The 18,727-nt window shown below is 48.7% G+C and overlaps 1 protein-coding gene across 1 annotated transcript in view; it reads left to right on the plus strand.

The window, feature by feature from the left end:
• FSIP2 (fibrous sheath interacting protein 2) overlaps positions 1–8,942 on the plus strand; it is a 51,274-nt gene extending 42,332 nt beyond the window's left edge. The window contains exons 12-15 of the mRNA XM_059704841.1: positions 1,899–2,285; positions 4,639–4,736; positions 7,000–7,046; positions 8,806–8,942. Coding sequence (XP_059560824.1) covers positions 1,899–2,285; positions 4,639–4,736; positions 7,000–7,046; positions 8,806–8,942 — 669 coding nt within the window. The remainder of the gene's footprint in view (positions 1–1,898; positions 2,286–4,638; positions 4,737–6,999; positions 7,047–8,805) is intronic.
• The last annotated feature ends 9,785 nt before the right edge of the window (positions 8,943–18,727 follow it).

Consider the following 18,727-nt stretch of genomic DNA (forward strand, 5'->3'; position numbering starts at 1 on the left):
TCCTGCAAAGAAGTACACAGTTCGTCCCTCTCCCCCGCTTTTCCTGGACCCAGCACCTCTGATGCTACCACATTGACAACCCCGTGTCCTCTTTCTGTAGACCTAGCCCTGCCCTGCCGCTCACATTCAAGCCCCACATACACTCAACTGCCTGGGACTTTAAAATGCCAACCTGATGCCCTTGTTACAAGGACACGATGCCCCTGAGGACAGGGGGGTCTGGACAGTGGGGTGACCCTGATCCACTGCACATGTTTCTTCGTTATCAAAGCCCCTGGTCTCATGGTGCTCGTTCAGAGGACGACTAGGTGTGTCCAGGTAGATAGTCTGTGGCCTGGAAAACGAGCAAAAGAATGTATAGGACCGAGCTCCCTGCCCTGCCGCCCACAGAACTCAGTCTCAGGGTCGGTGAATGTGTTACCGAGGGCTTTCTGTTTTCATACCCAAATAACTGAGTTTCTCGTGGGCTGGGACACTAATGTCCTAAACTTTTTGGACCAATCCTTTCTGGCTCAAAACGTTCCTGTTCCATTGGGTTCTCATCATGGCCCTAGCATGCGACGTGGTAGTCTTCACTTACGTACAAGGACGCTCTCGGGAGTAAAAGAGTGTGAGCAGACTGTGGTCTAACACTACTCAAAATCAGTTTTTAATTATCAGTAGAATTTCCTGTCACAAATATTACCCTTAGTTGCCAGCTCTCTTTGCTGAAGTCATTTAAAGACCAAAGAAAGCAGGAAAAGGCTATGTCAACCAAACTATTACCCCGTCCTCTGTTCTCTAAGGGGAGAAAAGCCATCCTAAACATAAAGCTTACAAATAAAGAAGCAGACATAGCGAGCTCTGCTAGGATGTGTCACCTGCACCGATCTGGGTACCAGTACAGTCTCTCTCCGCACAGAGGACGGAAAGACAGAAGACAGTGAGTTAGATCAGAGAACCAGGAGACTGTCAGCCGCACTCCGGGCTATACTTTCTGCTCTGAGGTGACAAATTCCCAGCACTCGAGGTCACACACAGTAACAAATCTCACAGCCACATAGAATGACTTCAGATTTTCTCAACCACCGGTTCCCTCCACTAACACAGAAAATCAAAATGGACTGTTTTAATTTCCTAAGAAGGCAGTTTCTATATATTGTTACATATTCCTTTAGGGCACTGTTTTCTAAAAACGGACTTACCACGTTGCAAAGGCATGTTGAGGTCAACGATTATTAACTTGTCAGTTTAGAGGCTCTGTGGCATCATCAAAGGCTACAAAAGTGGGGAAACTTATTTAATCATCGATGTCTTTGAACTGTCTTTCGATGTGGAGGATGGAAAGTGAGGTTCAATGAGGGAGATGAGAGAAGAGTGGAGATGTATGTTCTAAACATTCTTTTGAAAAACATGTGTCCAAAGAACCAGGAGCAGAAGGATAAGGATCAAAATCAAAACGTTCACAATTTTGTATTAGTCTTTTTAAAATCAAAATTAGATAATAACAGGTTTTTATTGGGGAAAGAAAAGGTTACTCTATGGTTCCTTATCTGGAATTTTTGAAAAATAGATGATCACGGCTACTTCTATTACAAAACTTTAGAAGTAAGTGGATAAAAAGTAAAATACCAAGTTTAAGAAAAAAGGACCTGTTATAGACCTTCTATACTTTGAAGTAAGTTATGGTAGATTAATATGATCTCCGAATGTAAAAGAAGTTATGATAGACACCAAGTATTTCTCATAATTTCCATTTGATCCTTAAAATGCTGCTAACATGCAAGTGAGTGATAGGGAAGGAAACAGTATTTAAATTGAAAACTATAAATCCTATTAACATGGCTCTAAGACCACAGAACCATAGAAAAAGGGGTGGAGGCACTTGTTTTTAATATTCTTTGTCACTTCAATTGCAGGCTGTTGGCCGAAATTCCTTTCAGAACATAAGGAAGCCTGATATCACCAAGGTGGAGCTTTTAAAAGACGTTCAGAACAAACAAGATCTTCTCATCCGATTAGTAGTTCATGATATTGAGGGTGAGTCAGAAAGTCACATGGGAGAGGAGCCGACCACTGATGACTATGAATTTGTTCTGAGAGAGGACATCCGAGAAGCAAGCTGTGAACTATTTGAGGACGAAGCTACAGAGGCAGATACGGAAAGCCCGGAGGCCACCGGGAAGCCTCCAGGAGGACCGACGGGGCAGGAAGTGAAGTGGCCCGCCGCCCAGATGGACCAGCCCACCCCCTCCTCTATCCTGGCTGTCACCGACTCCTTCTGGGGGAATGAGCCGCAGTGTGAGGTGAGTGAGGACCAGGGCTGCCGGTGACCTGACATGTATGCAAAAGGGAGCGATCTTCAGGAATGCTGTCCAGAATACTCCTTCATTAGGCAGAGGAGAACACGAAAGTGGTTCCTGTCACTCGGGAGCCTGGTGATGTTCATAGGATAAGAGCAAGGATGAACATAAAACTAGCGAAGCCATAAAACTCAACCGAGGGAGCGCAGGTCACAGAAGGAGACCTGGGTTAGTTAGAGGCCCCGGGAGGACATAAAATGGAAACCATGTGGGAGAAATGAAAGCTAATTATTTATATCTATTACTTAATAGACTCCAGCCTTTATTGTATTTTAGCTAATAAATACCCATTGAAGATTCTCTGTAGAAAAGCCTTATGCAGGTAGGATATAACCAGAGGAAGGGCCAAGGTAGGAAGAAAATAAAAGATCCACACAAATTCAGATGATCTAGGTTTGAATTGAAAATTATTTGAGGAAATAATGGCTCAAAACATCCCTAATTTGGGAAATGAAATAGACATGCAGGTCCAGGAAGCCCAGAGAGCTGAATGGAAGACCTGAAACAATAAAATTCCTTGCCACCTCCTTGACATCAGCCTAGATGTTATTGTGGATCTGACTACAAATGCAAAGGAAACAAAGTAAAAAAAAAAGGAAAAAATAAACAAAAGGGACTACAACAAAATAAAAGACTTCTGTACAGTGAAGGAAACCATTGTTAAAACGAAAAGACGGCCCAGCCAGCATGGCTCAGTGGTTGAGCATCGACCTATGAACCAGGAGGTCATAGTTCGATTCTCGGTCAGGGCACATGCCCAGGTTGTGGGCTCAATCCCCAGTAGGAGGTGTGCAGAAGGCAGCTGATCAATGATTCTCTCTCATCATTGATGTTTCTATCTCTCCCTCTCCTTCTCCCTGCCTCTCTGAAATCAATAAAAAGGAAGACAACCCACTGAATGGGAAAAGATATTTGCAAATCATACATAACAAGGGGTTAATATTCAAATATATATATATATAAAGAACTCATGCAACAATAAAAAAATAACCCAACTGAAAATGGACAGGGGATCAGAATAGACATTTTTCAAAAGAAGATATGCAAACGGGCAATAGGTACATGAAAAGATGTTCAACATCACTATTTACTAGGGAATTGCAAATCTAAACCACACACCTGTAGAATGGCTATTATAAAAAAGATAAGAAATAATAAATGTTGGGGAGAACGTGGAGAAAATATAACCCTTGTATACTGTCGATAGGACTAAGTTGATGCAGCCACATGGAAAACAGTATGGAGGTTCCTCAAAATATTAAGAATAGAACAACCACATAATCCAGCTGTTGTTCCACTTCTGGATATTTATCTGAAGACTATGAAAACACTAATTTGAAAAGGTATATGCACCCCCTATATTCATGCAGCACTGTTTACAGTAGCCAAGATATAGAAGCAACCCAAGTGTCCAACAATGAATGGAGAGATAAGTTGTGGCTACATATATGGAATACTATTCAATAATAAAAATAATGAAATCTTGCCATTTTGACAGAATGGATGGACCTTAAAGGTGTAATGTGAAATGAAATAAGTCAGAAAGAGAAAGATAAATAACATGTGATTTCACACATGTGAAAATTTAAAAAAAAATTAAAAGCAAAAGAAAAACCATAAAGAAACCTAATAGATGCAGAGAACAGATAGGTGGTGACCAGAAGTTAAGAGGGTAGGACTGGGGACAGGGGTCAAAGGGGTCAATTGGATGGTAATGGAGAGTAACTAGACTTTTGGGGTGATCACTTTTTAGTGTATACACATGTTGAATTACAATGTTGTATATGTGAAACTTGCATAATAATATTTTTAAAGACATGTTATTGTATAACATTAGCAAAAGTCAAAATATATTGTGAGTAATGTTCCCAGTCATAATAGCCTTTTTGGAGATTCAGAATAAAGGTATTCTCATAAAAGGGATGGCCATGAAACTCACATATGACTTCCCAGCAAGCAGATGAGAGAGCCACTCACAGTGACTGACCTGGTAGCTTCTGAGTTGACCGGGATTATATCTATTCCCTTTATTTTTGAAGCCAGTAAAACCTGATGAAAATACTAGTGAAGTGCAGAAGTGGAAAGCTAATATTCTTCAAACATCGTGCAAGGTTTACCTTTAAAACCCATTCAAACTCCTACATTAAAATACCGTCTTCACTGAGCCCTGCCCACAGATTCCATTGGAAAGAGACATTTTAAACAGAACGATGGGTTCGTCCATCTTCCAATAACCCCTCAGGCGCTCCCTCACGCTGTGCATGTGAGTGCCTGACGCCTGGGTTCCTCTTTGCAGAAAGGAGACAGGGAGTCCGCGGAGCCGATCCACCACCTCATACACAGGATTATGAGCACGTCGTCCTACAACCAGGAGGACCTGGGCTCACCTGCCAGGTACGTGGCCGCGAAGCAGCACGGGAGGAGCCATCGGAGGGGAAGGGCCGGGTCGGGAGAACGGGCCCTGGAAGAGCCACGATGGCGCCGTGGCTCAGTCCCAGGCCTTCCCTCGGCCTCCTTCCCTCCCGGAGCCCCCACGGTGGCTGCTCCCAAAGGCCTCCCCTTCCCACGTGACCCCCATGTTGATTCCCGGGGCCTCTACGTGTCTGGGATCAGATGTCCGAGTGTCTTGTTTCCCTTCGTTACTTGTTCTCACCGGGGAGATAGGCACCTGGTCCCAGCGGCCTCTGCGGCGCCTGCCGAGGGTTCCCGCTCAGTCCCCGAGTGCCCGCACGCCCCTGCAACCGCCTGTAAGAACTGCCCAGGGAGAGAGGGCCTTGCAGGCTGGAGGCGCCGAGGTAACGGCTAGGAGCACGGGAGTTCGCTGAGCGACGGGCAGGATGGGCAGCAGCTGCATGAGGAGGAGACACCCAAGTCAGGCTGACGACGGAGGACAGGGCACAGCACTTATTAGTTAGACCTGCCATCTAACCGATAACCAGGCCTGAAGCGGTTCAAGTTTATCTAAAACGGCTCTAAGTCCACACACGGGCGTGCGCTGCAAGAGGCAGCGTTCTCCGTTGTGGGAGCGCAGTGGGTAGAAGGAGAAAGAGATTCCTGCTGCGCTGTCCCCTTCACCCTCCTTCCCCCAGCACGAGGGAACTGTTTCTTCCTGACACTGACACTCACGCCACGTGGGGATGTTTGCTCCTGGACCACGCTTGCCTTTTATTCCCGCACGATGGTTCCTTAAACACACATACTTAGTCACGCAAGCACCTCTCTCCTGCTGATAGCCAAGATGAGGCCCCGGGCACGGAGCGAACCAAATCAAAACCAAGTTAGGGCAGGATGGGAGCGGGAAACTGCGGGCTTTTGTTTGCCAGGCAAACAGCTGCCGACACAGCAACGTCACAGGAGTCCGGGGGCACGCCCAGGGCCAGCAGCGACCAAGTGAAGGCCCAGTGAGCGAGCAAGCGAGCGAGCAAGAGCCACATTCACCCTGGAGGGAGATCCCACAGGGTGCACTCGCCCTTCCCGGCGCGCTCTGCACCAGGCGTGGCCCATGGCCCCGTTGGGTAGAAAGAGCCCAAATCCCAGTTCCTCCCTTGGGGTGGGAAGGGTAGGTTTCCACTTGTCAGCAATATCCCGGCCTATCCGTACACGTTCTGAGGGACGGGAGATGCTCCCCCGTCTCCCCTGAACAGAAGCGCAGCCGGGGGTGGTGGCTGGATGGTCTAGGCCTGGACACCCCAAGTCAGTGGATGGGGGCACCAGGCAGGAACATCCCGGGGGCAGCCGGTGCCTGCCCACCTGAGAGCAAGGGGTGGGCCATCGGCCGAGGAACACACTAGAACTCCTAAGGTCCTGCGAAGAGATACGATAACAACTCGGGAAAGAAAACATTTAAAAGTCGATCAGGAAGGCGGGGGGGAGGGAGCACAAAAAATAGGTCCTTGTATGTTACTGTTGGGAATTTAAAATGGTACAGTCGCTGTGAAAAACAGTATGACAGTTTCTCAAAAAAACTACATGTGGAGCTACCGTACGACCCAGAGAGCCCACGCCTGGGTGTGTACCCCACAGGACTGAAAACAGGGCCGCCCAGAGTTCATGCCCAGCAGCGTTGTGCACAATCCAGATCTAGGAGCCACCCCACTGGGGGACGGTGGAGAGAGAAAACGTGGTGCACGCAGGCAGGAGGCTCAGATTCAGCCTGTAACAGGGAGGAGGTCGGAGCACGCTACCACACGTGTGACCTGAAGACACTGCTCAGTCCGTCAGGGGGGACAGACCTCACATGATTCCACGTCCATGAGGCACTTCATGGTCACACTGGAAGTAGAAGGGCAGCCCCAGGGGGTGAGGCGAGAGGAAGGTGGGTGTTAGTAGCTGAAGGGTGCGGGGTACCAGCTGGGGAAGAGGAAAACGGCCTGGAGAGGATGGCGGTGACGTCTGCCGGGCAACGCGAACGGGCTCAGGCAGGAACCGTCCCTCACGGCAGGATTCAGTGTTACACGGTGTGTGGGGTGGACTTCACCAACATTTGTAAAGTGGGGGGAGTCCGTTGAGAAATCACGGCTACCCGTTCGGAAACGCAGGGATCTGGTATGTCGCGTTCTCTTCACGGGAAGAACGGCTGACAGCTGTCCTTTCGCTGAGTAATTCCTCCCCCGGTCGATACGCAGGCCATGAAATTCTCCTTTTCCTTTGCTTTCAGTGAGACCAAGGACTGTGCCCCAGACACGCCTGCTAAAGTATCAGACGGTGAGATTTATTTTTTTAACTTACATTAGAAAGTATTCAAAAGAGGACTTTGTCTACTGCTTTGATCAATAGTTTAGTTATCAAATCTGAAATTGATCCTTTTTTCTTACTTTCTCTTTATTGTTGAAAGTATTCCAGATGCCCCGTTTTTCCCCACTGACTGCCGTCCACCCCACACGGGCCCCTCCCGGGCCTCCGCCGCCCTGCTGCCTGTGCCGTGGGCTGTGCGCGGATGCATAGAAGCTCCCGGGTTTGGTTTTGGAGTGGCAACTGAGCTTTTCACTGTCTCCTTGTAGCATGTGAGCTCACAGCTGTTCTCCCAACAGCCCAAGACAGGCACGTAGGAGGAGGAGGAGGCCTTTGGTACAACAGGGGGGCGATGGGAGTAACAGGGGGGCGCGAGCATTCTGGCTCGGGAAGCGGAGACTGAGGGCCTGGTAGATACTCAAGCTGAGCTGTCACCACAGGAACAGGATATTTAGGTCTGGAGTTCAGCGGGCGGCCAGGGCTGAAGACACGCATGCTTGGTTTCCTAGGAGGCACACAAGGAAACCTCAAACCATTTAACTCTGAACACTGAGGTCCTGCACCTCTTTATCGAAGAGCTAAGCCGTGTACAAAGCTTTAAGGGAAAAGGCAAGAGATGACCACCTCCCAGGTAGCCAAGATTTTGCCATTTTCAGACAAAAATGTTAAAGCTCTGCTTATAGAAACGCCCATGAAGTAACAGCACGTGCACTAGAATCGCATGGGAAGCAGCTGCTCTCCACAGACCTGCAGTCTGCTCGCTCCGCTCAGACCCAGGGAGCACCGCTCCCTGCTGCGGGCTCAGGATTCTGCGCTCTGCTTCTTGCACCTTTTGATCTGTTTTTATTGATTTTGGGAGGGAGAGGGAGAGGGAGAGGGAGAGGGAGAGGGAGAGGGAGAGGGAGAGGGAGAGGGAGAGGGAGAGGGAGAGGGAGAGGGAGAGGGAGAGGGAGAGGGAGAGGGAGAGGGAGAGGGAGAGGGAGAGGGAGAGGGAGAGGGAGAGGGAGAGGGAGAGGGAGAGGGAGAGGGAGAGGGAGAGGGAGAGGGAGAGGGAGAGGGAGAGGGAGAGGGAGAGGGAGAGGGAGAGGGAGAGGGAGAGGGAGAGGGAGAGGGAGAGGGAGAGGGAGAGGGAGAGAGAGGGAGAGGGAGAAACATGGGTGGTGAGAGAGAATCATGGATCGGCTGCCTCCGGCACGCCCCACACTGGGGATGGAGCCCGCAACCCAGGCCTGTGGCCTGACCGGGAATTGAACCCTGACCTCCCGGCTCCTAGGTCGATGCTCAACAGCTGAGCCGTGCTGGCGGCTTAATGCTCGCCTGCTCCCCCGGGGCCTTCTGAGTTAGACAGCCTCCCTGCACACACTGAACGCTGGCTGACAGGGGAGCTCAGCTCACCAGGCTTTTCGGGGAGTTTTCTGCTGGAAGAAGGAAGGCACTCTTTCTGACGGTTCAGGAGGGAGAATGCTGCCACAAGAGTCCGGGGCTGGACCCGAGCCCACCGTGGCCACTCTCTGCTCCTGGGAGCCCAGCAGGGCCTCTGACCTCGTCAACAGTCAGAGTCCAAAGTGGAGACCTCCTCCTCCTCGTTCCCTTCGCAGAAAAAGCACCTCTGAGGGTGACCGTCAGCCCCTAGAGTGTGGTCCGCGTCAAGGCCTGACCTCTGACCACGCGGCCGGTGGGCAGCGTGAGGATGTCTGAGAAATGCCACGTTGCCTTTCTGCTTTGTCCACAGAAGCCACCCGGCCCAGAGCTTCCAAGCAGGGGTCCAAGATGCTGGCCCGGGTCACGTCGGTTCTGTCCAAGGTGTTTTCTCGCACCAGCAGCAGTGCGTCCAAAGCTGCGTCGTCCCCGCCCCAGGCTGAGCGCTGAGACTTTTATACCCGAGACTTCTAGGCTCACCTCCCGTTGAAAATAAAGTGATTTTTGCAGCAAAACCCCGTGTGAGCGGAGATGCTTTGTAGAGCATGGAGCCAAGGTGAAGGGCAAGAGGAAGGAAGCGGGCGTGGGTGAGGGAGGGTCGGGGAGCTTCTCTGAGGGCCCCTTGGTCCCAGGAGGGGCTGGCGCTGCGATCCCCCGGAGCCTGGAGAGGAGGAGACCGGACGTGGCCGGAGGGCACCCTCAGCCCCAGGCACAGCAGCACGTGAACCTGAAGGTTTTCCTGTTAAATGTTTAGAGGTATTTGTATCAAAATAGTTAACTGAGGTGAAACTGGAGCGGAGCCTACGACCCCGCTATAAAACTGCCTGGTTCACCGTTAAAGTGGATGTGGATGTGCAAATCAGAGTATTTCCACCAGACAGAAGAAACCGGCTTTCCACCTGAAGATAAAACTTCGTCCAAATGTGGCTAAAGCACCACAGGGAAGTAAGTAATCACTTTGCATAAACTGCTAGAGATGCATAAAATGACCCCTGGGACTGACAAAACCCTTCTCAGACACAATATCTTTGGGGATAAAATACCATCAAAAAGTCATGGACCAGTAAAGTTATTAAAACCTTATGTAAGTATTTTAACATGAAAATAGATAGCAAGGCTCTATTTATAAAAATAATAAAAAGTCAAGAGAAAATTTAATAAGATGGAGAGCTAATTCAGTGATAAAAGAGCCCTGGCCGGTGTGGCTCAGTGGATAGAGCATCAGCCTGCGGACTGAAGGGTCCCGGGTTCGATACTGGTCAAGGGCGTGTACCTTGGTTGTGGGCTCCATCCCCAGTAGGGGGAAGAAATTTTTCAAAGTCAGTTAACACGGTACTTGGTGATTTTAGCACGTTTGCCCCTAAAATCTAAGGATCTTGTTTAAAAGATCCAAAAAGGCGAACAAAACAGAAAGAGTCCACCACATCACTGCCAGCCCAACGCCGACTTGGGAATTTTAAGGAATGTGGTATCTTCTTTTGGATCTAAAATTTTCTTGGTAGGAGCCGGTGCTAAAAATTGAAGCATCTGAGAAAATTCTGTTTTGCCAAATTGCATTTTCTTTAACAAAATCAGTCAGTGAGGTTGGGACAGGACGCTCCAGAGAAAAAGATGTGACTATAGAGTAAAATGTTTACATTCCAATGAGAATGAAATTATTCAATTAGTAATTTAGTCAATTCATAATAATCCCAAACATTATTTAACATTGACTTCTACTCAGATAACCACCAATCCTCTTCTTAAAAACTAAATTATCTAAATCAACTGCTTAGTCATTTTTTTCTTCTTTGTTCGTTATTGTTGTTGTTAATCTTCACCTGAGGATATTTTTCCATTGATTTTTAGAGAGAGTGAGAGGGGGAGAGACAGAGGGAGATAGAGACATTGACTGGTTGCCTCCCACAGGAGCCCGGACCAGAACCTGCAACCGAGGTGCATGCCCTTGACTGGAATTGAACCCGGGACCTTTCAGTGCGCAGGCCGACACTCTATCCACAGAACCAAACCAGCTAGGGCCTGTTGAGTCACTTAATAAATATATTTTATCTTCCACTTTATGCCCAGAATTGTTCCATGAAATATAAATTCAGAAATATAAATTCAAAGGCCCTGCCTTTAGATCTTGTAAAATAATGTCTATAGTTCAGAGTGCTGCGGGCACTCGCAGGGCAGGAGGGAGGGACAGCCGTCAGGCTCGCTGGGCCTCTGGGTGAAACGTCACCAGCAGCAGACGTGCAGACGCACAGGATGTTTTCCATTAAGAAACAGCGCAGCACACAGTCAGTCTACAGGGGATTCGTGCGAATGGCTGTGCCCTGTTTGTCACAAACTGCACAGTAATGTTGGCGAGACACAATATTGTCACATAACACGTGGTAATGGGAGGGTTTTTTAAAAGGGGAAGTAATACTTTGGGGGAAATAACTGACCAACCATCTGTAGAACCAATGCCAGCTGACTATGTCTTTGCTGGGCCGGTGGCTCAGCTGGCTGGCGGGTCGTCCTGTACAGGAAAGGAGGCAGGTTAGAGTCCCCGTCGGGGCACATGCCTGGGCTATGGGTGGGCGGGACACATACAGAAGGCAACCGATCAATGTTGCTTCTCTCTCTCTCTCTCTCTCTCTCTCTCTCTCTCCCCCCCCCCTACCCTTGCCTCTCCCTCCCTTATTTTTCTCTCTAAAATCAATGAAAACATATCCTCAGGTGAGGATTAAATAAAAATTACTATGCCCTTTAAATATTTTGTTTGAATTCTTTGTTCCAGTGCTTTATTTATTCGGTATCTGGCTTTATTTTTTGTAAATCCAGTCTACTGAAATCCTCTTTAAGACTTATTCTTTGCCACTGTTGCTTTTAACTTAGTATTTGAAGACATTGTAACTTCAAATAAAAAATCAAAAAAGTAAAAAAAAAAAAGTAAGAAGTCCTAATTGCAGCATAGAAACTGAAGCTCTGAAACAAAAGTGAATTCCGCCCTCGAATGACAGTGACCTCAGATGCGCCCATGTGACGGGTGCCCCCCACCTCCTTCCGGAGCCGTTGGTACCAAAGGGCTGCAGCCAGACCCCAGAGCGTCAGACCCGTTTCCGGTGAGACGGGGCAGAGGAAGCCCCCTCCCTCCTGCTGCTCCCCCGAGGCCAGGCCTGGCCTCAGCTGCCACCACCGAGGTCCCCAGCCATGGAGGCACTGAGGTGGGTGGTGGTCACCTTCCCTTTCCATCACCTGGTGCTGCACAGCTTCGGCCACGAACAGCGAGGACAGTCCCCCTGCCAGCGCCACCGGTGGGACAGTCAGTCAGAAAGGGACGCCCAGAGAAGCCGGCTGAGGGGTCCACCCCGCTCTACCCTCCAGCCACCGCCTGCTGCTTTCTGACCAGTCGCCCTGGAAACGCTCCGGGAGGTGTTGTCAGAGCTGAACCGGTTCCGTCTGAAGCGATGGAGCAGGACAGGGTGCGGTCAGCTCCCCGGCGAACCCCCCGAGGTGACACACAGAGGTCCTGTGCACGATGCCGCCCCAAGGCGGGTAGTGCAGGGAGAATTCCTCGTTTGCTCCAGCAGAAGCGGGGAGCATGGTGTTGCTGTGACTGTTGTTTCCCGGTTTCATTACAAAATCACCGCCTGGTAATTCAGCCAGGAGCCCAACGAGAGGGTCTGGACCCACAGTGGGGGGAGTCCCCGCGCTGCCACTCTTGGGGAGGTGCTCATGGAGAAATTTTTAAAACTATTTGCGTTTTTTGTTTGTTTTTAATTTATCTCTATTGTTGAAAGAATTACAGATGTCCCGCTTTTTCCCCCATTGACCCCCTCCAGCCCACCCCTGCCCCACCCCCTCCCCAGGCCTCCCCACCCTATTGTCTGTGTCCTTGGGTGACACACACATCATGCAAGGTTTTTGATCTCTCCCCTCCCCTCGTCCCACCCCGTCCCTCTGCGATGCCTCAGTCTGCTCCTGCTTCCGTGTCTCTGGATCTATTTTGTCTTTGGGCTCTAGTTCCTGCGTCTGCAGAACTCCGTCTTGTCCTGCCTCAGGTGCACATGGTCGCAGCTCAGTAACCGCTAGCTGGTCACCCCTGACGGAGACACTGACAACGGGCTTCCCGGCAGGCGGGAACACAGTCCGGGGAGGTGTCCACTGCCGCTCTCCAGGTTTCATACGAGAGCAGACCAGCTGCACAGGTAGACCCTGGAGGACTGGGTTCTCACTGGGTCCTCTGGCTGCCCGGGAACCACCCTCCTCCCATCTCGGTTCCTGTCCTGATCAGCATCTTCCTCTGCTTGTCCTCCCCTGCCCCTCGACGCGCCTCAGCCATCTTCCTCCTCATCACCTCCCCCCGCAGACAGGAGTCAGCGGTTATGAATTTCTAGGCATGTGCCAGGTCTGTTATTTTACAGTCATTCTCTAAGCATTTCTCACAATAACTCAGGAAATGTGGTGTAATTTTATCCCATCTTACAGAGGACACTAAAGCTTTCAAGGGGCTAGGTATGTTTTCCAAAGTCTTTGAGCTAAGCAATAAAAACAGAGTTGAATGATTTTTTTTACATGCTGTTAAAAAAAAAAATTAGCTATGTTGTGACGTGATTTTCAGACCATACAATTCACCCATTTAGGGTGTACAATTCAATGGTTTGTGTATATTATATTATTTTTTACTATTTTAATGTTTTTATTGATTAGAGAGAGAGAGAGAGAGAAGGATAATCATCAGTTGGCTGCCTTCTGCATGTGCCCTGACAGCGAATAGAACCGGCGGCCAATGGGTGCATGGGATGATGCTCAACCACGGACCCACACTGGCCAGGGCTACGTTATTTTTAATTGTGGTAAATATATATAACAAAATTTACCATTCTGGCCACTTTTTTAATGTATAATTCAGTGACATTTATTATACTTACAGTGTTATACAACCATCAATACCCTCTACTTATAAAACACTCTTATGGCCCCAAATAGAAACTCTGAAACCATGAAATAAACTTCACATGCCTCGGCCCTGGCCATGGCAACCTCTAACTTCCTATGAATTCTGTCAGTGGCTGTGCCACGTCCAGACATTTCCTGTGAATGTCGCGCAGCCCTTGTGCTTTGCGTCGGGCTCCCCTCATGCAGCAGAATGTGTTCGAGGCTCCTCCACGGGGAGCGTGTGTTCGAACTGCATCCTTTCCGTGGCTGAAAATCCTCCCGTTTAGTGTGCGTGCTGTGTCTCACTCATCTATTCATATTCTGATGGGCATTTGGGGTGCTTCCACCCCTAGACTATACGGATAATGTTGCAGTGAACACGGATGAACAAATGTTTGTTCAAGCACCTGCTCTCAGCGCTTTGGGAATACTCGGAGAGTTGCCGGGTTCTGTGGTAAGTCTGTGCTGTTTACTGGGAATCCCCAGAGCGTTTTCCATAGCAGCTGCGTCGTCTGGCGTTCCCTCAGCACGGGAGCGAGGGCGCCCGCTGCACAGCACTGAAAGCACTTAATATTTCTCTCTCCCTTTTTATGATGCTAACCATTCTCCTGGGTGTGACGTGGAATCTCACTGTGGTTTTGATTTGCATTTCCCTAATGAGCAATGACACTGCACCTCTTTTCATAGACATTCGTATATCTCCTTTGGCAAAATGTATATTCAAGCTCTTTGCTCATGTTTCAATTGTGTTGCTTGTCTTTTGTTGTTAATTTATATTAGTTCTTTTATATTCTAGGTATTATGTCCTTTTCAGATATATGATTTGAAAATATTTCCTCCTATCCTATAGGTTGTCTTCACACTTTTCTGATAATGTCTTTTGATGCACAAATTTTAAAATGTTGATGTAGTACAATTCTTCTTTGTTGTTGCTGTTCATGCTTCTGGTAGGATATCTAAGAATCCATTGCCAAAGCCAAGGCATGAAGATTTACTCCTATGTTTTCTACAAAGAACTTTGTGGTTTTAGCTCTAGATTTAGGTCGTTGATCGTTCTGAGTTATTTTCTGCACAGAGTGTGACTCAGTGGCCCAACTTTATTCTTTTGTACGTGAAAATCCTGTTGTCCCAGCACCATCTTTTGAAGAGACTTTATTTTGCTAATTCAGTGAAATTGGTGCCCTTGTCAAAAATTAATTGGCATGAATATATGACTTCATTTCTGAACGTTCAATGATATTCTACTGATCTACATGCCTGTTCTCATGCCTGTATCTCAGAGTTTTGATTACATCGCTTTGTGGTAAGTTCTGAAATCAGGACGTATATGTCCTCCAACAGTGTCCTTCTTTCTTAAGAGTGCTTGGCAATTTGGGACTTCTTGCCATGTCATTTAAACTTGAGGATCAGCTTTTTTCATTTCTGGGGGGCGGGGGGAGCCATGGGTATTATGATGTGGATTGTGTTAATTCCGTAGATCATTGTGTAGAAATGACATCTTGACAATATTGTCTTCCTCTCCAAGCAAGTTACTTTGTGGATGTCAACAGAATGATTCTCGGGTTTATATGGAAAAGAAAAAGGTCCAAAATGGCCAATGCAACATTGAAGAAGAAAGTCAGAGAACAGAAATTACATTCTCTAAAGCTATGGAGCAATCAAGGCCGTGCAGGACTGTTGAAAATGCAGATAGATCAATGGGACGGAACAGATAACCCAGAGGAGACCCAGACAGACACAGTCAGCTGACCTCTGACCGAGGGACGCAGACAATGGAAAAGGCACCGCCTTTTCAACAAATGCTGGAGAGCAAGTGAGTATCTGTGCGAACCCATGGATCTCGACCGTGACCTGAGACCCCTCACAAAAATCAACTCAAAATGGATCGCAGACCTCAATGCAAAACCCAAAACTATAAAATTCTTAAAAAACACACAGGAGAAAAATCCAGGTTACTGTGGATCTGGACAATATTTTTGAAAGTGGATTTCATTACATTTAAAACTCTCTGCAAAAGACACTGCTCAGACTGGATGGAAATAGTGGCAAAACAAATATCTGATAGAGGACATGAATCAAAATATAAAAATAACTCTCAAAAGTCAACAAGAAACCCCCCAATTAAAAAGTGGGGAGAAGATTACAACAGACTCCTCACCTGAAGATACACAGGTGACAGATGCGCATGTGAAAACACTTCACATCGTATGTCATGAATTAATTGTGAATTAAGCAAAAATGAGGTCCCACCCACCACACAAGCTGCTGCATACTTTAATTCTTGAAGCCACCCGGCGGTGGTATTCTGTTGTGGCAGCACACACAGACTCATACAGACCCCGATTAAATATTGGGATGTGTGGGGAGCAAAAGGAAGAGGGGCTCCCCTACCGGACTGACAGTGGAGTAAAAGAGGGTGAGATCACTGTGTGCTTACAAAGAAGGCCCAGCCTGTCAACGCCTTAATGCCCCCCCCCAAACATCTGTTTTTCACCAAAGTCTTCAGCGACTCAATCTATAATGAACATTATTATCCAAACCATCACTGAGAATTAAAAGTTTAAGCATCACGTGCACAGGACCACGGCCATCCTGCTGCAGTTTGGGTTCCCAGCCCAGTGGGACACCTGTGATGAGCACATAAAGGTTTTTTGTCCAAACACATTGTGCAGTGACCTCCAGCCCAGGCCTGACCTTCGCAAGGCCCTGCAGGTAGGTGTCCTCCCCGCCTCTGAGGGGGCAGCCGTGGCTGCGGGAGGAGGGGGCGGTCTGGGCCAAGATGTGGAACCCGATTCAGATCAGCCAAAGAACCCTTCCTCAGAGGAACTTAGAGTCAGAACTCAGAGTCCAAGACCCCGTCTGGGTGCTTCTTGAAAAGCAAAAAAGGAAACTCAAAAGCTGGGAAAGAGTGGGCGCTCACGGTGGGTGATTGCAGATGAAGCTGATGCTCAGAGGTAAAGGGCAGCGGGCAGCCTGCAAAGAAGCCCCCTGACACACACACCCCTACACACACACACACACACACCCCTACACACACACACCCCCCACACACACACACCCCTACACACACACACCCCCACACACACACACACCCCTACACACACACACCACACACACACCCCTACACACACACACCACACACACACACCCCTACACACACACACCCCTACACACACACACACACCACACACACACCCCTACACACACACACCCCTACACACACACACCCCCACACACACACACCCCTACACACACACCCCCCACACACACACACACACCCCTACACTCACACACACACACACACACCCCTACACACACACACCCCCACACACACACACACCCCTACACACACACCCCACACACACACACACACCCCTACACACACACCCCCCCCACACACACACACACCCCTACACTCACACACACACACACACCCCTACACACACACCCCCACACACACACACACACCCCTACACACACACACCACACACACACCCCTACACACACACACCACACACACACACCCCTACACACACACACCCCTACACACACACACACACCACACACACACCCCTACACACACACACCCCTACACACACACACCACACACACACACACACCACACACACACCCACACACACACCCCTACACACACACACACACCACACACACACACACACCACACACACACACCCCTACACACACACACACACCCCTACACACACACACACCACACACACACCCCTACACACACACACACACCACACACACACCCCTACACACACACACACACCACACACACACACCCCTACACACACACACACACACCCCTACACACACACACCACACACACACACACCACACACACACACACCACACACACACACACACCACACACACACACACACACACCCCTACACACACACACACACCACACACACACCCCTACACAAACACACACCCCACACACACACCCCTACACACACACCCCTACACACACACACACACACCACACACCCTTACACACACACATACCTACACACACACACACCACACACATACCTACACACACACACACACACACACACACCCCACACACACACACCCCCCCCCCACACACACACACCCGCCATGCTCCAGCCCTGTCTCAGTTCCCTGGCCTCCACTTCCCTCTGTTTCGGGGAGAGCTTTATGTCAGGGTCCTTAAACAAGGTCCCGTTTTACAAGGCACCGCAGAGGTTCTTTCGAATGTACACCCTAAGCAGTCTCACTTCGCCCCGTCCCATGTTACCTGGGAAGAGTTTTCCAAATAATGGCAGGGCCCCGGGGACCCAGCTTGAGGCCCAGAGGGGAGAATGAGGGTGCTGGCCTTTTCGCCACCTTGTGTAGGGCCTCGCATGTGATTCTGACGCGCAGCCAGGGTGGAACCACCCTGTGCTACAGGTAAACATGGAACAAAAGGCGCCCGTAACCCATGCTGCAGGGATGCTGGGTTTCATTCATACATTGGCCATGCGTCTCTAAACGAGACATCGGCGTGCGTGCAAAGGACATGTCCAATGCTTGCGCTATGCACAAGTCATGAATGAAGAGCGAGGGGGACTGTTTCTTTATGGAACGTGCACTGACCTCAACCTTCAGGTGCCTTTCAGCATGACAGTTTAGAAAACGTTAACCTCTTCCTCTTATTGGTGATCGCTTAGGTAAAGATGACATAATTTGAGGTTAAATGAAAGGCTCAAACTGTTCAAGTCATGCAAATATATTGTAAATTAGGATTAGCTTCTTGAAATATTAAGACCTTATGACTGAAATTTTCATTTGATTTATTGCCAGATAAATCCATCCTATGTAAATTCTGTGTATCTGCTCTGGGCCATTCTCTGAATTATATGCCATCCATCATCCTGATGTTACTAAAATAGCATAAACCTCTACTGATAAAGATAATGCATTTTAAATGCTGCTGCTGATATTCTGTTTATATTTCCATGCACATCAGAAGAGAGTCCTAAAAATTAGCAATATTTAAGCAACATATTGACCACTATACACTGTGATCCCCGGGGGGGGAACAGAAACGGGTGATGAGTTTTCTCCACTAATTAATTTACTTATCACTCATACCAACCGTCTTAATATGAGGAAACATATAGAGACGTTATGTACAAGCCTAGACGCGTCCCAGCTCCCAATCCACGGCCACCCACTTCCACTTGCGCCTCTAGTTGAGCCTCACGCAGGTCTGTGTGGCACATAAGCCAACATCTGTTCAGGTTGGTAAGAGCAGGAGACACTGTTGCTTTTCCTTCCTTGCACTTCATAAC

This window comes from Myotis daubentonii, chromosome 7, assembly GCF_963259705.1.
Source record: "Myotis daubentonii chromosome 7, mMyoDau2.1, whole genome shotgun sequence".
NCBI classification, from domain to species: domain Eukaryota; kingdom Metazoa; phylum Chordata; class Mammalia; order Chiroptera; family Vespertilionidae; genus Myotis; species Myotis daubentonii.